Source organism: Caretta caretta, chromosome 5 (genome assembly GCF_965140235.1).
Source record: "Caretta caretta isolate rCarCar2 chromosome 5, rCarCar1.hap1, whole genome shotgun sequence".
NCBI classification, from domain to species: domain Eukaryota; kingdom Metazoa; phylum Chordata; order Testudines; family Cheloniidae; genus Caretta; species Caretta caretta.
Genome location: NC_134210.1, coordinates 4,870,551 through 4,897,133, shown reverse-complemented (window position 1 = coordinate 4,897,133; position 26,583 = coordinate 4,870,551). Strand labels below are relative to the sequence as shown.

The following is a 26,583-nucleotide window of genomic DNA, read 5'->3' as shown; positions in this document are numbered from 1 at the left end:
AGCGTCCTGTTTGCCTTACTCCCCAGCCTTAAATAAGATTTTCATAAGGTGGGAATCTTTTGTTTCCCAGTGTTGACCTCCCCCTCCTTTTAGTGGAAAATTACTAGAAGTTCAAGATGGTGTTTAGTACCAGGTGACAGGACCACCTGACCTAGTAGTGTCACAGCTACGTCCCAGGACGCCTCTCAGGAAGGAGAGAGATTAGTGTCTTCAAAGTCTTATTGTTTCTTCCTAATGGCCCATCAAGGCTGGTGACCTGTTGTCTGGTGGGTGTCTCCCAAATACACACGCAGTTGTAATTGTGACATAGTCAATATTCCTAACTGTAGATACAGAAATGATACATGCCTACAAATTGGATAATCACATTCAGTAAAATATAACCTTTCTGATGATACCTTGCAAGACCCATCTTGCATAAAATAGATCTCAGTTATGCCATATCCATATCATAAGCATATTTCCATAAAGAATATGGGGTGTAATGTCACACTCACATCATGGTGTGGATCTTCCTTTTTCTAGATGACTTCATGAAGCAGAGCCGGGGCATGCTCCTTCTGTACACCATGAAGAACCCCACCTTCCCTGAGTACATCTTCAGCAGTGAGAGTGGCATCATGTGCCTCGACATCCACAATGACCATCCCTATCTTCTTGTTGTGGGCTTCTACGATGGCAACGTGGCCATCTACAACCTGAAAAAGTCACACTCGCAGCCAGGCTACAAGAGCTCTGCCAAGTCAGGGAAGCACACAGACCCCGTGTGGCAGGTGGGTGCCCCAGCGGGGGTCGTTTATTTCCTTTTACCTGCTGCAATGTTCAGTTAGATCAAGTTCAAACAGCACAGTGACAAGCCTGGGATGGAGGGACAGATGCTTTGGCCCTGTATGCGTGGTAATATTAGCTACTGATTGGTAACTTCTGGGGAGCGTCATAAATCCTGTTGCAATGTACAGAAGTCCGTAGGAATTGGAGGAAATAATGAGCCAGAATAGCACCAAAACTTTGATTAAATAATTACTTTTCTTTCACTTTATTTGAGATTAGGGACCAACTTCTCTTACTAGGAGCAGCCAATCTCCTTTGTATATTATCAATGTCAAGCTGACATCGTGCTTGTAAGGCTATTTATCTTCTAAAGGTAAAGGCAGAGGACCGGATTCTGGCAGGCACCAGGAAGTGGGCAGGATGTACAGAGTGATTAATCAACAGGAAGTGACAGTTGTATTCTGGCAAGATCAGCCCAGTGACAGCCCGTTGTGCAATTGACTCTCACTGAGACCAGCAATACACTGCATTGGGGCTGAACATAAAGGTTTTTGCTGGGTCATTGATCACGACAAGCAGGTCATGCCCTCTCACTTCAGGCAGTGCCCCATAACAACCCTCCATGGCAAAGGGTCCGCACAGTGGGTGATGTTTTATTGGGGCCAAGATGGGTGCGGTTGATCCTGTGTTAGAATTCTGGCATGTACCAGACAGAATTTAACCCACAAGTAATGGTTCCATGTTATTACAGCTTCCATTGAATAAAGTCCAAGAAGCGAGGGATCTAACTGCAGGGTATTCCCAAAGAGCATGGTTTTCTGTACAGCAAGTGACATTTATGCATTATTATTGTGTATTATTTCAGTGAATGCATCATACAGAAAGTTTGGAATTTTAAAGTCACTTAAAAATGTTCCTGTAGCAAATGTATTTAGTGATCTCTGGACCGGTTTACATGGGGCCCTTTGCTATTAACCCTTGGCACCGCATTGCACCTACTCCACAGACAGAGTGGGAGAACGTTCCCCATCACCCTCTCCTTCCTGCTGCTATTGGAACGCGCTGTTACCACAACAACAACTGAGCCGAAGTAAAATAATACGCTTCTCAGAATGATTGACAGGCTCCCTCCCGATGAGGGCTTCCTATAAAGGGCTGAGTGAGCTCAGTTGGAGGAGAGCTACAGGAAGCAAGCTGGCTCTTGTGGTGGGTCCTGGAGCAGTGGGGAAGAAGCAAGGGAGAAAGGCATCTGGGCCCCCGCTGCCTGCTTTGATCAGAGGAATAACTTTGTGTTACACCACGAGTTTTGTATCTGAAGACTAAAAGTGTGCTCTGAATCGGGTGACCAGATGTCCCAATTTTATAGGGACTGTCCCGACTTTTGGGTCTTTTTCTTATATAGGCTCCTATTACCCCCCACCCTTGTCCCGATTTTTCACATTTGCTGTCTGGTCACCCTAGCTCTGAAGGAAGGGTGTGTACAGACTTTCGGGCCTGGACTAACCTTCCTGGGCTGGGGAGACACGCCAGCAGCCTGCTTTCTTGTTACTGTGTTTCCAAAGTGCAAAGGGCCATTTCAGTATGTCCCGCTCTGCTGAAGAGTATCTGTATTCTTGGGGTAGGACTCGACAGAGTGAGTAACTGCATTATAAAGACAAGTGAGGTGCTAGCTTATTGCACAGCCATCAGGAGAATGGATTGTGTGCACGCAGGAGACGGGAGACTCTGAACTGCAGACATGTATCAGTGGCAATGTTATCTCCTCATTGGAGAGAAAGGGAGCCATTAAGTGCCCTTTGATCTGAGTGAAGCACTTGTTGCTTAATCCTCGTTCAGCACTAAAAGGTATTATCATTTCGTCAGTGTAATTTAAGGACACCCGTGTTCCTCTAAAAAGCCTTTAGCTAGGTTGGGTACCATTTCTCTGTTTGGCTCAAATCCTGCAGTCCTTACTGAGGCATTACTCTTGGCAGGGACTGCAGAGTTTGGCCCGTGACTTTTAAATAAGCATTAGAAAGGCAATGGGGAATTCTGCCAAAAAATTAAGATGCGCTGTTCTGAGCCTCTGCTCTGAGCTGACTGGCTCTTTCTTTTTGAAACAATGCCTGTATTTTAGTAATAGAGGGAGAAAGTGGAAAGTGAATGTTCTTCGGAGTAGAATACAAAGTCTGACAGTTCTCTCATTTTTATCACTTAGTCTTCAGGGAATTAGTATTATCGTAGGAATCACAGGCATTTTCATAAAACAAAGCTAGTGTTATCACATTATTACATGCAAAAATCTATGGCTAAAATTTTCTGACTCTGTTGCTTAAGATGACAAAATACAGACTCGCTTGCTTAACATCAGGTCCCTACGCTTCTGGTGTGTACAGTAATGGCTTCCTTTATATTGAGAAAGACTCTTCCATGTATTGAGCTCTATCTACTCCAATATAAATGAGAAAGTTCTGGTTTATGTCAATGCAATGTTCAGGTTACATGTTCAGTCACAAAGGCCAGTAACATATTAGGCCACTGATTTATCACCATAAACAGGGATTGAAAACACATATACCTATAGACATACAGAATATCTATGCAGTGCAGCCAGATTAACATAGCTGTTGGAACCTTGGCTCTTATAAGTCCTGACTCATTGTGATTCTAACTTTGCAATGTTGCAGTAACTTCTGCTATCCTGACAGGTTTCAGAGTAACAGCCATGTTAGTCTGTATTCGCAAAAAGAAAAGGAGTACTAGTGGCACCTTAGAGACTAACCAATTTATTTGAGCATGAGCTTTCGTGAGCCACAGCTCACTTCATCAGATGTGTCTGTGATGAAGTGAGCTGTGGCTCACGAAAGCTCATGCTCAAATAAATTGGTTAGTCTCTAAGGTGCCACAAGTACTCCTTTTCTTTTTATGTTTGATAATGGTATTTAATGTTAATTAGACCTTGAGGCTCACATCTTATGTGAGGTGAATGGGTTGGGTGGGGGAGGGACAAGGCCACTAATTACCCATCTTTATTGGTGTTATTGTTTGGCTTGAGAGAGTATGCAGGAGTCGTGACTGGAGGACAGACGCCTAAAGAGAAAATGCACCTTGGAGCAGGATTAGGGGCAAAAACCCCATTTAAATGGCAATAATGATCCAAGAGGTCAACACCCTTGTGTGTATCCAGTTCAGGGCTAGTTCCAGGGGGCTTGTCTTTGCCTAAGCTCTCTAAGGAGTATGCATCCCCCTTTACTCAAGCCTGTGGGTAAATGCCAGAGTCTGGTCCCTAAATGCAAAATCTGTGATGCAAAAATGGTGTAGGTTCTATAGGCTGAGCTAACCATCTCTGCAGATGCCCTCTGAGCACCCTCCCCAAGCAGTACTGTCACCCCACCAAGAGGATGTTCTCCTTGGCAAGGACTCTCTCTCCTCATGCAGTTTCAGACTTCAGCCGTTTTTACTTTGGCCCTGGCTTTTTAAAAAGATGATGGCTATACTTTTTTATAGTGGGTAAAAAGTGTGGTTTTGTCACTTTCCCGTCCCTGCAAAGCAGTTAAATGGACTTTGCTCAAACCTTCCAGAATAATTCACCTTTAGGCACACATCACTCATGGACATGTTCAGCTCCAGAGGTTTGGAAAGTTTGGAGTCTTGAGCGTGCGAAAAAGGGGTTGATCTTAGAAGCTGTTTGCAACTGCAAAGTGTATTTCTACTGTGCAAAATGGCTTGTAATACAGCTTCGCACTCAGCAAAGCTGCCACCTGTGTATGGCTCTAATCATACATTAGCATCAGAACCAAGGTTTTAGTACTACTCCTGGTAACAATGCAGAGCGAGCACCGTTGTGGCAGCTGGTCTCTGACTCTGCTTTGCTCGTCAACACAATTGTTAACCAAGTTCCAGTTGCGGAATGTTGACCCCACGCTGCAGAAAGGTGGACACTTCAATCAACTGTGTTTGTAGTACGTCTCAATGGGGGCTCACTAGGTCGACAGAGCACAGCCGAATTTTTGGACCCAGTTTGAGTTTCCAGAGCTGCCAGTTAAAAAAACCACTTCACATATTAAATCTGATGAGGGCTCAGTGAGGCAGCCTAAACCCAGGGGCCCAGCCACTCTTCAGGGGAAAGATATGTACTTTAACTACTGTAGGTGTGATGCTGGCTTTATAATATGTCACACATACCATTCCATTTAAACTAGATACTAATACTTAGGAGGGGAAAGGACAAGGCAAACTCTTAACTGCATGAAATCTGCCAAAGGAAAATGTGGGCAGAGTATCAGGGAAAATGGCCTACCTCTGAGGTGTAGGAGCTTGTGCAGTAGTGTCTCCAAAGGAATTGTGGAAGTCCCATCTTTTAGGGCTCTGAAATAAAAACACACTTGAGACTATTATAGGGAAAAGTTCAGATCCTCAGTGATATTTAGGCATCAACTCTCTTTGAAATCAATAGGAAGTAGGTGCCTAATTACCTTTGACGTTCTGGGCCAAAGTTCCTACAGTGACAATGACAAAGACAAGAAGATCTAAAAGGGCTTTTGCATCTCTAGTTTCTATGCTCTGTCTTGGTTCTTGCATGATTCTATAATGAATCTTGTGTCTCACCAAGCCATTCCCAGTCTGAAACCTTTAAAAAGATGTTCACTCTTATTTCACTGATGTCAATACATTGGTTCAGTTACAAAACAGGATCACAATCAGCATGTGCCATTGTTCCCCTTTCCTCTCCCCCTGCCTTCCACTGAGCACAGCTGCACAATAACAACCTTCCTTAGAGCCAGTTGTGTTAACTGTGCTTAAGAGTAGGATAGGTGCTTCATCAATAACCCACTGTCGCACCAAGTAACCGTTACCCTTCTGATGACTGGCAATTTCCTTCTATATCTGTCACATTAAAACCCAGTCAGACAAATGGCTTCTGTGGCTGGTTTCTGTTTATGAGGTAGGATCCGAAGCAGCAGAGTAGTTTGCTCCTTCAGCTTCAGGCTCATGAGGAGTTTGGTGGGAAAACAGAAGGGAAGAAGGAAAGGTTAGAAGGTTGGCAGCAAGGTGAATAGATAAAGGTTAGCATTCTAGGAACGGTCTCAGCTCTCCCCCAGGTGCACTTACAGTTAATAGAGCTGTTTATAGGTTCTCCATGGTTACTTTGCAGACACATCGAGCCACAGTAACCTTTGTATATATTTAACTGCCACTTCCAAAGCTTAGTGTTACTAGGGGGTCTTTACTGAAGAGGGCGAGACCTGTGCAGACAGTAATTTGGAGAGGAGGGGAGAGTATGAGAGATCTGAAATCAGTAAAGCTGGAAAGAACGGTAAGCTGGAGTTCAAGCAGACAGGACTTCTTGGGTGGGCTTTAAAGCTGGCAGATAGGTGGATGTAAACAGCTGGGATGAGGGAGCAGGGCTAGCAGCAGGTGGTAAGGACTGTTCAGCAGGAGAGAGTCCGCATAAACAAATCAGAGTAAGATATGCAAAAAGAACATCAGACTAGGATTTATCTCAGAGCTCCCACTGGGAGTCCTGCTTTCCTCTTCCTCTCTCTTCAGCAGCTTTCCTTACAGCCCTAGCCTTGAACACCTGGTCAAAGAAGGGGGAAAGAGAAGCTGGAGTTAACCCCTTGTGTACTGGGGACCAGGTAGTGCCCCTGTATCCTGTCACAGAGATTTTGTTGGCATGTGCATAAAACTGCTGAAGAATGAGGAGAGCATTCACATGCTAAAGGAGGGTGGTCTTGGGGCTAAGGCACTAGGGGCTAAGGGTGTCAGGAAATCAGTGTTCAAGTCCTGGCTCTCCTGTTGACTGGCTGTGCCACTAAAGCCATTCACGGCAGCACTGCTCATAACAGTAAGTGCTACCTCCAGAACTAATTAGCTATTCTATTCTCTACAGGTTTTTATACTGCCCCATAGAATCTGAGCGCCTTCCAGTAGTGCATGAAGCAACATGGCTGAGAGAGAAGTGTGTACAGGGGAGCGTTTTGGTTTTGAAGGTACACACACACAGCTGTATGTCTGTGTTAGAAAAGGCAGGTCTTGGAGCATAAGGTGGGGAAGATTGGAATGAACCTGAGAGAGCTCATGCCACAGTCTCAGAGCAGCCCCTGAGAAAGTTCCATCTCCCACACAGATGAGCTTTACCTTGTTGTAGAGTGTTCCGCTGGGCCAGAGGAGTGAAGTTGTTGACCATCCCAGTGCTTCAGTCTATCTTTTAAATACCCTCAGCCTAGGACGTAGAGCACTTTAAAGATAAGGACTGAGACCTTGAACTTGATTCAATGTTCAATGGGAAGCCAGTGTAGAGAGCAGAGGACAGGTCTGATGTGTTCACAGGAGCCTGGGTTACTGAGGAGATGAGCTGCAACATCCCGTACCAGCTGGAGTTCCCTAAGGCTTCGTGGCCAGGTATCGCATTGTTACAGCCCAGCCGAGAGGTGACAAAGGAGTATGAGGTAATCATTCACCATGTTGGGATGAAGTGTCCCAGCCAACCAGAGATGACAGAAAACGCTGGACATGAATAGATAGAACCTTTCGAGAAAGACTTTGCGGCATTTTGATTTCAAAATTTTCTTCTCTTAAAGCACTTTTGGACTCATTTCACTTGATGGTTAAATGAGGTAAAGTGCCAGAATTTTTCTCCTAAGTGTCTTTGCTGTTAATGAACAGGATCTCTGAGCTTTAGCTCGGATGTTGTATTTTCTCAAGGCAGTGTGAGGCCGTAGCTCCTGGAGATTTAGATTTTGTACTTGGTACAGTAGCTTTTTTTTAAACCACAACTTGGATACACATTCTGTCAAGTCTGAATTCTCTTGTAAAGCACCATAACCCTTCCTGGAACATCATGTAACGTTTATCTGAAAAGGGAGTTCTGCTCTGATGGGTTTTTTCCCTCTCTACTTGCAAACAAATGCTGGGCTTTCTGCCCTTCTTCTGGTCTGGCTACTGTTGGATCAATAGATTTTTGTTTTGTGCTGCTTTGTCTCCCTGTCCATTCTGACTTAAGACCTAAAGTACAGATAATTATCAGATTGTGGCTTTTTCAAGCTTGGGTTTCTTTATGAACGTTCATGTTCTAGGTGTAAGCTTTTTCCCTTCACTTAGTAGCTGTAGTAACATTTCTGGAGGCTCTGATTTTCAAAGTCCCTTCAGGGATTGTGATGCTGGAAAATCTCACCCTGAAAGTTTAAGGTGACAGAGGATGAGGTGACTCATTCATTTGATTATAAGGAAGGATGTTTGGAATCCTGAATTTAGGACTGCTCCTATCTAAAAGTGTGGAAGTGGATACTGGGGGGTCAGATTCTAGGAGCTTGCATAGAGATTCTCGTGAGTCATGCTGGCAGTCAGACCAGGTGGGTCTTAATAGCACCAACCTAGGATGCAAAAAGTTTTGCATGTTTCTCTAAGAGAGGGAAGTCAAGGCAGGGACAGAGGAATCCTGTAGGGAACCCAGCTAAGTGCAAGCTTTGGCAGAAACTTTGTTATATAAAATTAACAATAAAAGAACCCTCAGGAAGGGATTAAGTTTGAACTTTACCCAGAGCACGCATGTGTGTCTTTTACAAATAAGATGGGAATGTGACCTGCTTGCTGTGCTTTCTAGATACAATAACAAAACAGGACAGCCAAACTGGCTGGGCCGGATCCTCAGCTGGTGCAAAACTCCACACAGTCTGTGGATGCTGGTGCAGCTGCACCCCCCAACCTCTCTCGAACCGCAAGACAACCTTTGCCCTGCCAGAATCCTGTGAGGTGCTGAACAGCCTCCACTTGGCCAGCCACCTGACTCCCCCAGCTGGAGATGCAAATCTGGAGGGTTCTGCTACGGTTGGGGCTTTCTGTCAAACACATTAAAGACCCCGCCTCTGATTTCCATAGCACCAGCCATCCCCAGGATTTGGATGCAAGCCTTCCCCGCTGTGCGCCGTGTGCCATCCCTACACACGGAGGGTGAAACTTAATATTTGGCCTGTAAATTGGAACTCCTGTTTGTTGAGCAGAGCCAGAACTGGGCGTGCGAGCCAGGAATTGCAATTGGTTAAATACATCAGAGCAGTGCTGGCCTCTGTTGTACAGGATGTCAGCTGCATATCATATCTAGGATGCCATAAGTGCCCCAACCACTGATAAGGGCAAATAAGTGAGAGCGTAGTTTCCAGTTTCCTTGCTGTTCCTGCTCCTTAGCTACTAATAAGCCAAGCCAATACAATAGGAAGTGTGGTATGCTAGGAGGGGATAAGCAAATAGGCTCTTAGTAATATACTGTGCACTCACAAACCAGAACATCCAAATCCCAGCAGGAAGAAAACAAACTGAAAGTGGGGTCCACCTTATCTCGCTCTGTTTATAGCTGAGCCACTGCTTCCCTTAGATAAATCACAGTTTTGCAAGCTTAAGGGCTGCCTGGGCCCTGAGCTTGCTGTTAGCAGAGGGGTGAATGTCACCCTCTCAAGAACACCCTGATTCTCTCTATTCAATTCAGTGCCACTTCCCTGTGTGTTAGTCCAATATCACTGGCCTGAAAGCTACGTTCTCTGTCAGAGAGGGAACACTATTTCATTGCTGTCATGGGTGGCAGGTATAATAGGCTGGAGCTGCTGCAAGGGGATGCTGGGTTGCTGGTTTTTGTTTATTATTATGTGCTATGCAGATTCCAGGGCAGCTGAGGTGGAAGTATCTGCTATGCAGTTTCCTGGGTTCGTCAGTATCTCCCTGAACTCCAGAGAGATTACTGATGAACCCAGGAAGCTGAGTAGCAAATACTACCTCCTCAGCTGCCCCAGAACCTGCATGGCATATATAAAAAGATCAGTGTTCTTCTGCTGGTAGGGGGAGGCAGGGGCGCAGTGTTTCCCATTCTCCAGCCCGGGGCTGGGGTTAGCGGGCTGGCCGGCGCAGCTGGGGTTGGCCGGTGGCTGGAGCTGGGGTTGGCCGGTGGCTGGAGCTGGGGTCGACCGGCGGGGGCTGCTTGTGCAGGCCCTGGGCTGGGGTCAGCTGGCCAGCTGGTGTGGCTGCGGCTGCTTGGGCAGGCCCTGGGCTGGGGTCGGCCAGCTGGCTGGTGTTTCTAGGGCTGCTCAGCCAGGGCTCGGGTCGGTCAGCTGTCTGAGGCCAGCCCGGGGCTCCTCTGGCAGCGGTGGGGGGCAACTCAGGGTTGCGTCCGAGCTGGGGCTTCTCCGGCCACGGGGGAACAGCAGTACAGGGGGGATCAGAGCTCCTGCCGTGGGGCTGGGGTCTTGTGTGAAAGGGGTGGGGCTGCAGGGCTAGCTTCCCCGAAGTGGAGGTCCACCCGCCACCCTTAATTCCTGTCCTTTTCCCATCAAAAACGTATGTGCTGCATGTGCATATACCCATGCTGTGGGGCTGATTCTGCCCTAGCTTCTGCGGGTCTTACACCATCATTACTTGGTGTGATGGGGAGTACAAACACCACACAGGGCAACAAGGGGTTATGGGATTATTTGGGGCTCAGCCAACCCTACCCTGCCACACCTGCAACAAATGCTCCATCGACTGGAGGAATTAAAAGGTTGGGAATTGCTCATGTGGGTGGCAGAGGTGGAGGTGAGCAAACTAGCAGCCCACAGCTCCAGCAGCGGGAAGTCTAAAGGCTCTGACATAGCTGCCCTGAAGAAGCAGGGCTCCCTGAGGAAAGGGAAGACCCACCCGAGTGACAACCAGAGAGGGAAGTATCCTGTGGACCTTGGACATTGGTAACTCTTATTTCTTTTGGTTTGGATTTCCCCACCAGGTGGACTAAGCTGGGGCAGGATGAGAGGAAGAGGCCCAGGGAAGACAGCCTTAAGCAGCCTTGGTTGCCAGACTACTGGCAGCCCAAAGGGTCCTGGGTTGGAGCCTGGTGGAGTGGGAGGGCCTGGGCTCCCCTCCCCACAACGACCTTGGCAGTCAGGGCTTGCTCCCCAACCAGACCCTGAGTGAGGACCATTACACTTGGTTTCAGTGGAGTTACTCCTGGGGTGCGAGAGACGAGGATCAGTCTCTGGGACTCTCAGAACGATGCAGCCAGTGAAGAATCCACTGGTGCTACCACTGAGAGAGAAGTATTCTTTGAAGAAACGTTCTCCTCAAGCTAACGGTGATAATGGCATTCACTCCACCCTGAGTCCTCAAAATAACCCCCTGGAACAATCTCAGTACTGGTGTCCTCTTTTAAGCACCCCGCCTTGGCCACGGCTGAGCTGGCAGAGCAGAGGTCTGTGCTACCTTTGTTGCTGGCTGGCAGAGAGCTTGCAAGAGCTGCAGAGAAGCAAACTGCGGAAAGGCTTGTAGCAGAGCCTTTTTGCTGCCTGATACTGAAACCAGCGGCGGCATTTGTAATTTAGTGTCCGTGCGAGGGGCTGCTGCCCTCTGACACCGGCTGAGCTTAAGAAAGGAGAAAACACTGGCTGCCTCTACGTGAGAATAAACCCATCGAAGAACGCCATGCCCAGCAACCAAACAGCTGACAGCCTCAGTAAGACAGCTGGTGACAGATCTCCCACTTGCTGGGACACAGTGGTCCCTCTTCATTCTCAGCTCCTGCTCCTTTTCTGCTCCTCCATAGCTTAGTGCTGGTACCTCAGGCTATTGAAGCAGCATGCTGAAAATCTCCCCCTCCTGGTCCTAGGGTTGCCAACTTTCTAATCACACAACACTGAACACCCCTGCCCATGCCCCGCCCCTTCTCTGAGGCCCCATCCCCCGCTCGTTCCATTCCCCCCTCCCTCCATTGCTCACTCTACCCCACCCTGACTCACTTTCACCGGGGTGTGGGAGGGGGTATGGACTCTGGGCTGGGGGTGCAGGCTCTGGGGTGGGACCGGTGATGAGGGGTTTGGGGTGCAGGAGGGGGCTCTGGCAGGCATTTGGGGTGAGGGCTCCGTCTGGGAGTGGGGCCGGGGATGAGGGGTTTGGGGTGCAGGAGGGGACTCCGGGCTGGGCCGGGGGGGCGAGTGTGTGTGTGTGCGGGGTCCCGGTGGCGATTACTGCGGCTCCGAGGAAACGGCCACCAGGTCTCTGTGGCCACGAGGTGCACGGGCGGCCAGGTGACTCTGTGCAGCGCACGCTGCCTTTGTGCTCACAGGCACCGCCCCCCACATCTCCCATTGGTCGCGGTTCCCGGCCAATGGGAGCTGCAGAACCGGAACTCATAGAATCATAGACTATCAGGGTTGGAAGGGACCTCACGAGGTCATCTAGTCCCACCCCCTGCTCAAAAGCAGGACCCGTCCCCAATTAAATCATCCCAGCCAGGGCTTTGTCAAGCCTGACCTTAAAAACCTCTAAGGAAGGAGATTCCACCACCTCCCTGGGTAACGCATTCCAGTGTTTCACCACCCTCTTAGTGAAAAAGTTTTTCCTAATATCCAACCTGAACCTCCCCCACTGCAACTTGAGACCATTACTCCTTGTCCTGTCCTCTTCCACCACTGAGAATAGTCTAGAACCATCCTCTCTGGAACCCCCTTTCAGGTAGTTGAAAGCAGCTATCAAATCCCCCCTCATTCTTCTCTTCTGCAGACTAAACAATCCCAGTTCCCTCAGCCTCTCCTCATAAGTCACGTGTTCCAGACCCCTAATCATTTTTGTTGCCCTTCGCTGGACTCTCTCCAATTTATCCACATCCTTCTTGTAGTGTGGGGCCCAAAACTGGACACAGTACTCCAGATGAGGCCTCACCAATGTCGAATAGAGGGGAATGATCACGTCCCTCGATCTGCTCGCTATGCCCCTACTTATACATCCCAAAATGCCATTGGCCTTCTTGGCAACAAGGGCACACTGCTGACTCATATCCAGCTTCTCATCCACTGTCACCCCTAGGTCCTTTTCCGCAGAACTGCTGCCTAGCCATTCGGTCCCTAGTCTGTAGCTGTGCATTGGGTTCTTCCGTCCTAAGTGCAGGACCCTGCACTTATCCTTATTGAACCTCATCAGATTTCTTTTGGCCCAATCCTCCAATTTGTCTAGGTCCCTCTGTATCCTATCCCTGCCCTCCAGCGCATCTACCACTCCTCCCAGTTTAGTATCATCCGCATCAACTAGTATCAACTCGGGGCGAGGGCAGTGTGTGGAGCTTACCTGGCCACTGCTGTGCGTAGGGGCTGCAGGGACCTGGTGGCCACTTCTGGGAGCCACACAGAGCTAGGGCAGACAGGGAGCCTGCCTTAGCCCCAGGCCCCTGCTCCACCACCAACCGGACTTTTAATGGCCCGGGCACCGGTGCCAAGCGGAGCCACCAGGGTCCCTTTTCAACCGGGCATTCCGGTCGAAAACTGGATGCCTAGCAAACCTACCTGGCTCCCTGCTTTGCTGGCTGGACTCCTAGCACGCTCTGCCCAGCCTCCTTTTGAGCTTCATTCATCTTAGTGCCCACCCTTACAGCGGAGTAGAGCATAAATTCACCAAGCCAGAGAAATTCAAAGATAACGGCTGAAACCATGTCCTTACTGTGTCCTCCACGTTGCGTAGGTATTAAACAAGCCTGAGAGGGCAGTTGGTTCTGACTTCAGCCTTTTGAATTCCATATAGTCATCCAATTTTACTATCCTATTCCACCACGGCAGCTTAGGGTTGCCAGGTGTCCAGTTTTCACCGGGAAGTCCGGTCAAAAGTGGACCTGTGCAGGATCCAGTCAGTACTGCTGACTGGACACCAAAAATCCGGTCACCACAGTAACCGGCCTCCACTGGCGGGAGGGCAGGAAGAGCAGCAGCTGCTGAAGGAGCTCAGCTGCTGGAGAGAAGATTGTGAGGAACTGGCTTCTGGCTCCGGTGGTGAGACAGGTACCGGTGCCACCAGGGGGAGGGATTCTGACTGTGCAACGTTTGAGGAGCAGAGCCGGTGGCCGGGCTCGCTGCCCGTGATGACCTGGTGGGGTTTCTCAGCCTCCCAGGGCCCTGTCTCTCTACGTCCCCTTGCTCCAGGGATCAACCCTCACCTTCTGCTCTCTGTGCCATGACTGGGCAGGCAGGCTCTGTGTCAGCTCCTCCCAGCCTGGCTCTGTAGGCAGCAGCTGAGTCCTGGGGGATCGCGGGGAGGGGCGAGGTGAGGGAGTAACAATGGAAGGGGGGAATGAGTGGCAGGGGGGCGCGTAGTATCTGGTTTTGAAAAATTGGAAAGGTGGCAACCCCACATGCCCACTGCACCAATTCACCACTCTCTCCAAAGGCCAGGTGCTCTTGTGTCCCTTTACCAAACCCATGAGCCACCCTGGCCCTCTTTATCTGGGATGTTTATGACAAGGAAAGCCATGGATGCAAAGGACATCTGTTAAGGACAAGACGTTTGAATGAGTTCCTAAACGTACTTTAGATAGCATTGGACCTTTGGATCTCAAAGGGGTGTATTAAACCTGCTAGACAGATGAAGAAAGCACAAGTTGACTGGGAGATAATAAGACCTTTGGATGTTTGTACATTCATCAAGAAGTAGAGAGGAAAGATAAGTAAATTCTGGAGTCTAAAGCTGGTTCATATAGTGGAAGAGGCATTCACAGCAGACAGCCTCTGTTGAATGGTTACTAAAGTGGGGGAATGTTTACTTTATAAACACACTGAGTGGATCCATTCTGTCATGTCTCTTAATTTTACAGTAAACCATTAATGTGTGCTTCGATAAACGACGGCAGCGCATCCGAGAATTCTGCTCTGCCAATCTGTTCTCTCATCTGCGGATTAATGTCATAGCTGAAAACATTTGCATTTAAAAGGGTATCTAGATTTTCACTGTAGGAATATTTTTCCATTGCATATGTTTTTGGAGTTATGTAAATCAGATTAATTATTTATATATGCATCGCTCCATCAGTCTCCATTCAGAGTCATAAGACCTATTTACTGTACAAAGAAGTCTATTGAAGTCTAGTCTAGTGAGTGAACAAAGCAGTCACAATGTGGTTAAACATGATACGAGGCAATTCATGCTAGGTTAAACCAAATTTTACATTGGATAAAACATCCATTTCTGAAGCTAGGAAACTATTTATTTTCTGAGGCCCAAAGGTAGGGACAAAGAATGAGGTAGCTTAAAAATATCAGACTTCCATTAGGGACACTTGTGAACAAATTCAAGTCAGTTTTATTTGCAGAGGTTTCATGGCCAATACCTGGTTGTGGCAACATTAGCCATTATATTTTCATCTGCTTTTGTTCATACTGTCTGTACCATGACCTGACAGGGTTCCTACCTCCAAAACCACATGTAGTAGTGGGGATGATATTCTGAGTAATGATGTGACCCAGCCATCTCTCTGAGACTTAATGAGATATTGTGACCTAATGTTGTGGAATTAGAAATCTTCAATAAACTATCACAACATTTTAAAGTCTTTCCTTAGGTTCAGAGTCAAAATGAGACAGTTGGTCTCATCACAGCCTTTTCCTTTATCCCAAACCCACTGTGTAACGTGTCTCATAGCGAGGCATGTCCCTCATTTTAGTCCCAAACTTAACCTAAATTTGGTACCCTCTCACTTCTACTGTTGAAAATTTAGAGCAGAAATAAAGACTTATGAGGCTGAGCATATAGAAAAGAGTTATTGATATCATAGGAAGGAATGGCACAGCATTTTAGATTTCCTGCATGAATAATCTGTTTTCCTCAGTGTGTCCCTGTCATGCATTGTCCTACATTTAGGGCCTTGGCAGGTCAAGAGGCATGCCACACAGCTTGTCATGATCGCAAAGTTCTGCGAGAGAGGTTCATGTCCAACAGGTGTTCTCCTAGAGATTGAGGGGCATTGGCAGAACTGTGGAGGGGAAGTATCATAGTGGCTGCCTGCAAAGGATTGAAGTCAGACATACCAGGGAAAAATGTGGCCAATTATGTTTTAATGAAGCTAGCAGCAAACATCCTTAAATTTAACAAATGCTAAACTTGCTCACCATTCCTTGTAAAGGGACACTGTCAGGATGATAGGAATTTTCATACCGGCTCAGACAAGTGGTCTGCCTAGTCTGGTATCCTGTCTCCAGAAGTAGCCAATAGCAGCTTCTTCAGAGGAAGGTGCTAGTATCCTTCTAATAGAAGAGAGAATAATCTGTTCATAGGGGAAGTGACTTGCTAACCTTGGTGAGGATGAAGGTTTATACCCTCTATTTTCCTTTTATCCTATCAAATGTAACTTTTGATATTCTCATTATCTGTATAAATATTCAATCCTTTTGGAATTCTGGTAGGCTCTTGGCTCAACTGCAGCTTGTGGCAATAAGTTCCACAGACTATTTATGCATTGCTCAATAATAGGTTAAAGAGCACGTTAAAAAGAAAAAACAAACACGTTTCCTTGCTTCTGTTACTAATAACATCTTACTCAGTAATGCTGAATAATTTTAAAAATCTCATCAACTCTTGTGCATTTATTCTACTTGTTTACTCAACACTTTGCATTTCTTTGAGCTGCCTGTTCAGTTTTGGTTTTGTTTACGGTCAGGTTTTAGGCAATTTCACGCTCAAGTTCTCCTGAACTGTCTGGGTTGAAAACAAGGGGAAGTTTTAAAAGATACAAAAATGAACCCCAAAATCATTTTAAAGGGTGAAAGATTTGGAGAGGTCACAGTACAAATGTCTCCATTTCTTCTCTCTGCCACAAACCAGACATTGTTTTTATTATGAATTACTTTAAAAATACTTCGCAAAAAGAAAAGGAGTACTTGTGGCACCTTAGAGACTAAGGAATTTATTTGAGCATAAGCTTTTGTGAGCTACAGCTCACTGTATCCATTTACATAAATAAGGAAAAAAAGCAATAAATCCTTGATGAAATTTGTACAAAATGGATGTGTTTTTTACAGCACCCAGCACAGTGAGGGGCTGGTGCACAACAAGGGCTCCCAGGTGCTACCATAATGCAAATTATCGTGATCTTTATCTCAGGAGGCAAATTTTTTTGCATGTGGTAGCAAAGAATTCTGCAAACACTTCAGATGTGGTTCTTCCTTGTTACCTATGTCATAAGTGAACCTTTGTGTATATTATCATGCTGCCAAAATCCTGGCTCATTATCACATGCTTATATAAGGAATTAACTTCTCGGCACATACCTAGACACCTTGTGTGCTAGTAAAATGATTGCTATAACACACCCAGCAGGGATACAGCTAATGAAAGGAAGTTTATCTCATGTTCACAAACCCCCAGCAAAAGAGGGAACAGACAGGCAATTTTGTTCAAGAATCATGAAGGCTGTAAATGAAACTGGCAAAAGTTTATGGGATTCAGGGAGCAGCAATACCTCCTCCCCCTGCCAAAACTAGTGAAGGTTGTGACAAGATGGCCAATGTTCATATGGTGGGTCCTGCGCTTTTCTTGGGGAGGGGGCTAATATGCCACCCTTTGCCCCTGCTCTTGGGTGCCGAGGGCCCCGCTAGTGGCCCGGGAAGGTGGTAGAGGAGGGAAGCAGGGGAGGAGTCTGGGTTTGCTTCTCACTCTGAATCCCAGCCCCTCTCAACCCCTGCGGGTTTCTTACCCTCAGTCTCTAGACACTGGTGGGGAATCCATCCATCCTCTGACTGCCTGAAGCAGGGGGTTTTATTAGGTTCCTGACAGAGATTAATTGATTACAGGTGCTCCAGTTAACCTGTAGCAACCCTCCCTAGTCTACAGGGAACCACGCCTTAATTAGCCTAGGGTTTATATAGTTCCCCTCTACCACTGCTCCCTGGCCCTCCTGTATCAAAAGGAGTTGAAGGTATTGAGTTATGAAGGGAGATTAAAAGAGCTAAGTGCCAAATTCTGCTTTCCAAAATTCTGACAAGCTTCAGTGGGAGGTGCTGGTGCTCATCTGAGGACAGAATTTGGCCCAACAGTATTCAAAGTGTGCAAACACCAGGGCCGGTGCAATGCAATGTTGGGGCAAGGGGTTACAGCTTGAAATAATGGAAGGAAATTGATCTGTTGGTCAGCTCCAGATTGGACTATGTACAGTGCACAAATAGCTAGGGCTGTGTCTGGAGACTCCATGAAACTTCAGCCAGCACGTAATGTAGCTGCTCACTTGCTCGGGCCATGTCTACACTTAAAACACTACAGCAGCTGTGCTGCAGTAGCACTTCATTGTTGATACTCACTATGGTGTGGGAGGGGTTTTCCTGTCACTGTAGTTAATCCATCTCCCCGAGAGGCAGCAGTTAGGTTAACAGAAGAATTCTTCCATTGAACTAGCGCTGCCTAAACTGGGAGTTAGGGTAGCTTAGCTGCATTAAGCCAATGTAGCTGGGTCAACCTAACTTTTCAGTGTAGACCAGCTTGTCTACACAGGGATACTTAGAAAAGTCAATCTGAATTAACTAAAGCTGCAAATTTAAAGTGGATTCATTAAACCCCTATCTGGGTGCTCTTTTTCAGAATTAAAGGGGCCTTAATTTGGTTTAAGTAATCCACTTGAAAAGTTAATTCAGGTTAACTTTTCTGAGCAACCCCCTGTAGACAAGTCGTTAGTGCTGATTCTTGTAAGGAGCACAACACATCTGTGATCTGCACTTTACTTCCAGATACAATTCAAGTTGTTTTTGATCTACAAATTCCAACTGTTTTTCATCTTGGCTACCTTAGAAACCATTCTCTCCCAGTGTGATCCTGCACCGAGGCTCTGGAGCGAACGACCCCCTTGTTTAGGCCGTAGTACTTTGGTGGCAGGTATTTTCGATGAGGAGATCTCGACTCAGGATGTTGCTTCCCCTACTTTGATCCGAGTCAATTGGCCTTAAAGGCTTATCTGTTTTCCCAGGCCTTTGAGGATGAGATGGGTTGAAGAAGGTGTACACGAGTTAAGGGAGCAGGGGGATTACCCCAATGGGTTGGACAAATGAAGAAGAGCTTGTTATATGATGAGAAGTTAAAGCTTAGGCTCCATTTTCAAAAGCAGCATTTAATTTGGGATACCTCCATTTTAGGTGCCCAACTTTAGATACCTTGGACCTGATTCTTTTTTTTTAAGGCTGTCAGCAACCAGCTTGCCTTGCCACCCCTTCACTAATTCAGAGAACAGCTTAGTTGCTTGCATAGACGAAGCCACCATGACAGAGAGCGTGACAGAGACCAGGCAGCACGTACTCTCAATCACACTTCCTGTAACAGTGTTGACAACGGAGCTGGCTCATCTTCCTTAGCATTAGATGAAGGGGTCTAACAAAGGGAGTATCCGACGCTGACAACCATTGTCATCCATGGGTGCTGCCCTAGGCAGATGGATCTGAAATGGATGCTCTCAGCAATTTTTATGCCTTGCAAAACAGCACGGTCGGTACATACCACTGAAAAGAAGTGACTCTAACGTAATTAGCACTTTTATTTTTGGGTATATCACAGTGTGCCATTCCATTGATGCAAGCTAGAACAGAGCAGCCTGGCACGTACTGCCTGTGGCCTGTAATAATTGCTGCTCATACGATAGCCCTTCTGGTCCAAGGGAGTTATAAGCCTGCTACTCAGTTTTCAATCACATCTCATGGCCATACAGGGAGCATATCAAAATATGCTCAAATGGATTTCCTCAACTTTCATTTTTAGTTCCTCAGAACAGAGTGTTTTTCACTTGAGGATTAATTTCTCTTCAGTGAGTCTCTTGCTTAGTTTTCTTGCTCTATAGGGCTTCATAATACAAACAACTTTTTTTTTTCCACAAGATCAACACTTTTTCCCCCAAGGGAGCAATACCAAAAAACCAAGTACCCATAATTACAATATTGAGAATACAGCTTCCTTTTTGGAAATAGATGCCACGTACATAGATTGTCGTAGAAAGTATTTGGTATGCTCTGCGATAAGCAGATTAATTTTTAATGCATGATGTTTAGAGAAATAGATCGACTGTGGTACTTGGACAGAGACAAATACACCGTTGAAATCATAGGAGCAATCTTTGTCAGTTATGGTGCCCTTGCTCTGCTGATAGATGCCCACAGAACTGTATGTGGGCAGATGTTGTGACAGGTCATCCTTTACTCTTCAGTCTTATTGGATTTCAGGATCAGAAAATTGGATCAATCTTGGTGCTTTTGGTCTCACTGAAATGTCTCTTATAAATCTCAAAACATTTATCCTTGTTCTAATCTCTGTCACTGAGCAGTCACATTCAAAAGGCAAATCTTCTTAGGAGGCAGATAAATGCTCTGAAGTAGTGGAGGGATTTTACCCTTTTTTTGAAGGGTGAAATTTCCTTTAGTGCAAGGCTTAGGCACCACTTATGCCCCATGGGTCCCCCTGCTGGCCCTCTGCACAGGGCTGACTCCCATTCCATCAATACAAATGTCCCAGTAGGCACCACACAAGGCCCCATCCTGTTTTCATTGACATCTATTGCAATGCTCCTATTGACTTCAACAGGAGCTGCAGCCAGCCCATCAACAGCAATACACTGTTACCAATACCAATAATTTGAACCTCCTGCCATACACTGAAAGATGTCTTGATTCTTACATGTATTTCTTGAACTTGAACTTAATGCTTGCAAATCGGCCCAGGCACTGAAGTCCTCCCACCCAGGTACAGGTAGAGCAAGGGCAGTAACGCAAGGAAAAGCTCCAGATAAATCAGTCGTGGTGTTTGTGCATCGTGGGACATTTGAATAGTGAGCAGGGGCTGGTGAGGATGCTAATCCTTGGGCTACAAGTGATGAGGGAGCTCCTCCCCCTCCAGCTGTTTTCGGTGAGCTCTTGTGCAGGACCCGGTCTGGTAAGCTGGTTTAGCGCACGCCTACTGGCCCAGGCCCCGCAGGTGAGCTGAGCAGAGGAATGCCTGTGTTCCCCTGGACTGGGCATCACTCTGCAGTTTAGGTGCCCTAGTGACTGGCGTGGGGTTTCAGTGTACATGCACAGAAGCAGAAACTTGGGGACCTGCAGAACCTTTACTGCAAAAATTCAGGCACTAAGGCAGTTTAGACACCTCCAGCATTTGGGGGCAGCTGAGTGGGGGTTTTGTGGGGACTGATGCTGTGATTTAGGCACCTGAAGTGGCAATTAGGTGCCTAAGTCCTTTTGTGACTCTAGCCCTAGAATTTTTCCATAATTTTATGAAATTGTGGCTGTGTCCAAAACCTGCTGCTGATAGGTTCTGTAGAGATGTAGACAGCACAGGCTGTATCCTGGTGAGCTTATAAGCAAAGCGCCTGATTGTTCAAGCAGATCTAAAACACCAGCGCTTTTTTAACAATCCCTTAGGCCCCCGCCCTGCAGTTTAAGCTGTACAGGCAGACGCCTGCATCCCATTGACTTCAGCTGGATTCTGTGGGGGTGTAAAAGGTTGTCCACATGGAGTCCCATTGAAATCTACAGAGCCTCACATGGGTGCAGGGCTCTGTCTGCATGGATTGGATCGCAGGGTTGGGAGGGGAAGAGTGGCAGAGGGTTTCAGTGTGCAGAAGAACCTCTTCTGTATCACTTCTGTGGCAAGTCTGATCTGGATGACTAGAATCTTCTTCTGATGTCACAGCTGGAAAGAACTAGCCACAAGAGTGACAGAGAGAGAGAGGGGCTGCTAAAAAGTTTGAAATACTGTATGATGTTGGCTGCTCATAAACTTGTCTAGGAAAAACAGGTGAGTGTAAATAGAACCAAAGTCCACACCATCAGGCTCCCTTTAACCTCTTCATCCCCAAGTCATCTGCAGGGGGGGTGCCTGTAGGGGTAGTGCTAAATGTGGAATGCTTCAACTGAAAGGAAACACATTCATTTGAGTGCTCTGTAGTTATCCCCTGCTGAGTGCTTCCATGCCAACCATAGGTGTTGTGTTTGGGCTTTTTTAGGTCAAATGGCAGAAGGATGACCTGGACAATAATTTGAACTTCTTCTCCATCTCTTCAGATGGGCGGATTGTATCATGGACTTTAGTTAAGGTAAATGTTATGCTGTGATATTTTCTCCCTTGCCGAATTGAAGCAAATTATTTGTAAAGTTCAATAGTGCACTTGATATATTATTGCTTATGATCTCAGCCACCTTGTCTCTCTCATTATTATATCTTTTATTGGACCAACTTCTGTTGGGAAGACCCAGACCTGAAGAAGAGCTCTGCATAGGTTGAAAACTTCTCTCTTGCCAACAGAAGTTGGTCCAAGGAAAGATATTACCTCCCCCACCTTGTCTCTTTCATGTTCTGAGACCAACACGGCTGCATCAACACTGCAAACAACAGTGTTATAATAATGAGTTAGGCATAAAAAGAAGAGGTTGTTAATGATCAACAGTGTAATAGTTCCAGTGTGAGCCTTTAACTTGTCATTGAGTTTTAGTATTAAACTACTTGAAGTGAACAGGGACAGCCCACACCTCTCTGAGCACCAAACCCTGCGTCCTGCATGCAGCATTGGTAAACAGGCTGCATGCAGATCAGTGGTCTCTTAGGGGGAGGGGTTGTCTTCCACCAGGTTGCTTTGAAGCTGCCAGAATCTAGTGTGATTCTTTGCACAGAACACCCACCGTTAATGAGAGAGCTCACTGTAAAATGGACCTAGCCTGTCTCTTTCAATTTTTCCCTCCACTACAAAAAAAATCACCCTTTTAGGAAATGATTAGCTAAAGAGTTCAGATTTGTGAAATCCAGGAAGTGATTGGGAAGGGCCTCAACTTGCTCAGCAACTCAACTAATTTTTCCTTTTGAGGGTGCAATTTAGGAAAAGAGGTTTGGCAGTTTGTCCCAAAAACCTCAATACTTCTCTTCGCGTTGGCACAAAATAAAAAATGGCTTCTTGCTTGAGGATTTCAGTGTCTTTTATTTTACAGTCAACTGGATAACCTTAAGATACATAGAAGCTTAAAGCTTTAGAGCTACATCCTCAGGGAAGGAAAGAAATTTCTTTATAAGGGTTCTCCTGTTGGCATAGGTAACCCACCGCCCTGAGAGGTGGTAGGTAGATCGATGGAAGAATTCAATTTCGGGGCATTTATCTGCCTCATCTCTTTCATATTGGTGGAGTTGGGCACAGTGATAGCACTGTCAGTTAGTTAGAAATAGGCAAAATCACTCCAGCAAACTTCATGAAACATCAGAACGTGTGTTTCATGAGGGTGTTCCCCGTAATCCTAGCCTGTCTCTGGAATATTGAGCCACTAGGCGGCTCTGCTCTGTCCCTGAAATGTTGTGCAGAAGGTCTGCAGTTAGATCAGTGGGTTTCACTGGCTGGGACCTTATCATTCGGGGGTTGGACTAGTTGACATCCTGAGGTCTCTTCCAACCCTAATCTTCTATGATTCCCTACCAAAAGCAACAGTTGTGGGAATGACAGCAAAGATCTGATTGGCTAGTTGATGCAGTCTGATTAAGGTCCAGGACTAGGAGTCGGAGCTCCTGGGTTCAATTTCCAGCTCTGATACAGACTTCCTGTGTGATCTTGGGCCAAATTACTCAACTGCTCTGAGTCTCATCTGTAAAATGGGGATAATGGTACTTCCCTCCTTTAAGGGAAGCATTTGAGGCTTACTTCACTAATGATTGTGAAGTGCTCTAAGATTATTAAATTAACATACTACTGTTGTTGGGTATTCCTGGAAGTGCATTGGACAGAGATTGGCAACAGTTTCTTTTCCCTGTGGAATTTCTGAATGGCTTATGCAATGAACAAGCTCCAGGAATATATTGTCAGGGACCACAGGTCTCAAACCTCAATCCACAGGGTGCTTAAGAGCTTGTAAATTCCAACCTGCCACCCCATGATGGGCTATTAATCACCAAAACTAGAAGCTTTACTCCAACCTAGGACTTCAGTCCTGGGATCTGATTGGTGGAGCTCTGAGGGTTCTGATGGGTTCCTTGCTTCTATTTAAAGCAAGCATAGGAACAGGAAGTTGCCCATGCAACTAGGTTTACTCTGCTTAGGACTGCTTCCCTTGCGCTACATGCTGCAACTGCCTGTTTCTGATTTCCTGGTAACCTGACCCTTCCTGACATCTGCCTCAGTCTGCCCTCTGGTCTGTCTTGAACTCTGATCTCCTAGTATCTGACCCAGCCTGTCTCCCGACCCCTGCTCCAACCACTAGGTCAGACTGCCAACAATCTGGCCATGACCATTTGAATGGACCACTTAGCTCACAGGAGTGAGCCTGGAGCTGGTCACAGCAGAATGGACTTGGCTAACCCTTCAGGAGCACTGGCCCCACTTGAGTGGTCCGCCCGCCTTCAGGTGGACAACCAAGCCCTGCAGGCCCAGGTCATCCAGCTGACCTCGCATAACCAGCTATTGCAGGAGCAAGTCAGACAGTTGCATGCTGAAAAAGCTGCACTCCAGACATGGCTCACGCAGCCCTGTTACACGATGCATCTGCCAGAAAAGTTTGGTGGTAATTACCAGCGATGCCGGGGTTTTACAAACCAGTGCCACCTCCTGTTCGTGATGCCTTTCTCAGTTCCACACTACTGGTTATAGAAAGGTGATTCTGGTTATCAGCCTGCCGTCCGGGCAAGCATTAGACTGGGCCCTTGGACGCTCCATCTCAACCTTGTGCAGCACTTTACCGGAGAATTACCGGAATCCAACAAATTTACAACGGTCTTGACAGTAGGGGGCTACTTTACCAAAATGGCCCACTTCATCCCCTGCACAGGCTTCCTTTCTGCTGAAGAGACAGCCCAGCTATGGATTAGCGATCCCGTCCGCCTCCACGGCCTTTCAGAGCGCATCACCTCCTACCAAGGGTGTCAGTTCATGGCCTGGTTCTGGCGCAAGGCCTTGTGCCTGCTGGGGGTCCGCACATGTCTTTTCTGCACTTACCATCCCCAGTCAAATCCTCAAGCAGTATCCGTGACATTACATCACTCATTGCCAGTATAGTTGGTCCTCACGTCTCCCTTACCCAGAGGTTGCATAGCCACATGGTCTGCATTGTTGTACGGTCAAAGCTCCATTTTTTATCAACTATGGGTATCACCCCCGATTCCACCTGCAATTACCCCCATCCTCTCCCAACCCAGTTGTCTCAGCCCTAGTACAGTGGATTTCTCGGGCTCAGAAACAAGTGAAAGAACAGCTGGTCAAAGCAAGAGCAGACTGTATGCAGACCAGTATTGATACCAAGGGCCCATCTGATCAGTGGGACAAAAGGTATGGTTCTCCACAGAGCATATCCACACAGACAGATCTGCTCTCACGCTGGACTTTTGGTTCCTTGGCCCTTTTAGGATCCTGTGACATGTTAATCCAGTCACGTTTGTATTTCAACTACCTCGCTCTCTGAAGATTCACCCTGTGTTTCATGTATTGCTTTTGAAACCTACACGGAAAACCCTTTCCCTCACAGGACACAGCCACCTCTTCCACCAGTACAGGGTCAGGGCCATGAGGAAGATGCCCCAGTGGGAAATCTAAACATTGCATGAAAACATCCAACCTCAGGCCCTGGTGCTCACTAATTTAAACTTTAATTCCTTGTTCTTTTTATCACACACACCCCCCACCCCAATTTATTCTCATTCATTACGAGCTCTCATTATGCAGAAATAGTTGAATTCCTGAATAGACTCTAACAGATTGTTGCACTATCTCATTGTTTCATTATTATTTTTTCTTTCCTTGTATTCCCCCCGTCTGTCTGTCTGTCTCATGTGTTGTCTCTTCTCTTATACGCAGATAGTTCCTACCCTAAAGAATTTACAGTCTTTTTGTTCTGTGTTTGTACAGAACATAGTGTGGTCCTGATATGATTAGAGCTCCTAGACACTATGATAATACAAACAAAAATATATGTAGCATTTATTTCGGAGGGGGAAACACCTACCTGTGTGTTGCTGACACTTGGTTCTCAAACTGTGAATGTTAAGCTGCATGTTACCTTGATGATAACAGGGAAATTTTAAAGCACAGCCAAGGTGCTAACAGGGCCGGATTAACCTTTTGTGGGCCCGGCACCAAACATATTTGTGGGCCCCCCTGGGGGCAGTGGAGCATGGCGCTGGGAGATCAGTCCCCTGAGCGAAGGGCCAGCCAGGGCAATGGGGCATGGCATGGTGGGGGCGGCCCTGTTCTGCACAGCCCAGCGCGAGGGCACTGTTTACAAACTGGCAGTCACCAGATGCAGGGGCGGCAAGTTATATGGGCCCATGGTCCCCGTGCTCCAGGAATATTTAGGGCCCAGAGGCCTGGCTCCACCAATATTCGGGGCCAGGTGTCTCTCCTGGCCCCGCCTGTTTCCCCTGCGCACCTCCCCATGAACATCTCCTGGCCCCGGCTGTTGCCCCAGGGCGAATTAAAAGGGTTCAGGGGCCCCTGGCCGCTGCCACCACCACCGGTAGTGCGGTGGGGCGAAGGCAGCTTCCTGCCAGCCCTTGCTCCGCACCACTCCTGGAAGCGGCTGGCACATCCCTGTGGCCCTGGGTGGGGTGTCTCCGTGCGCTGCCCCCACCATGAGCACCAACTTCATAGCTCCCATTGGCCGGGAATTGCAGCCAATGGATGCTGCGGGGGTGGTACCTGTGGGCAGCAGCACAGAGCCCCCCCCACTGCCCCCCGCCTAGGAGCCACTGCCAGAGGGGTGTGCAGGTCGCTTTTGGGAGCTGCCCAAGGTAAGCACCGCACTCCTCACCCTCTCCTGCACCCCAACTCCATGCCCCAGCCCAGAGCTTGCACCCAGCACCCAAACTCCCTCCCAGAGCCTTAAGCAGGTGAGTGTGGTGGGGGCGGGACTTGGACCTGTTCTGGGCACCACCAAAAATTATACAAACCTGCTGCCCCAGGGCAGAAGCACACTGGCCTGCCTGGCCTTATGCTGCCAGAGGGCCCCTTCCCCTCAGGGGCAGGACCATGCCACACCATGCAACCCTCCACCCAACTCCCCCGATTCTGTATGCCCAGTGCCCCACAGACTGCCTCACCACAAATGCACAGCGCCCTGCACACCACTATCC

General features: G+C 47.3%; 1 protein-coding gene across 3 annotated transcripts in view; it reads left to right on the top strand.

The window, feature by feature from the left end:
- DNAI1 (dynein axonemal intermediate chain 1) overlaps positions 1 to 26,583 on the top strand; it is a 259,683-nt gene that overhangs the window by 98,652 nt on the left and 134,448 nt on the right. For all 3 annotated transcript variants that reach the window (XM_048851944.2, XM_048851946.2, XM_048851945.2), the window contains exons 13-14: positions 526 to 773; positions 21,494 to 21,583. In XM_048851944.2, coding sequence (XP_048707901.2) covers positions 526 to 773; positions 21,494 to 21,583 — 338 coding nt within the window. The remainder of the gene's footprint in view (positions 1 to 525; positions 774 to 21,493; positions 21,584 to 26,583) is intronic.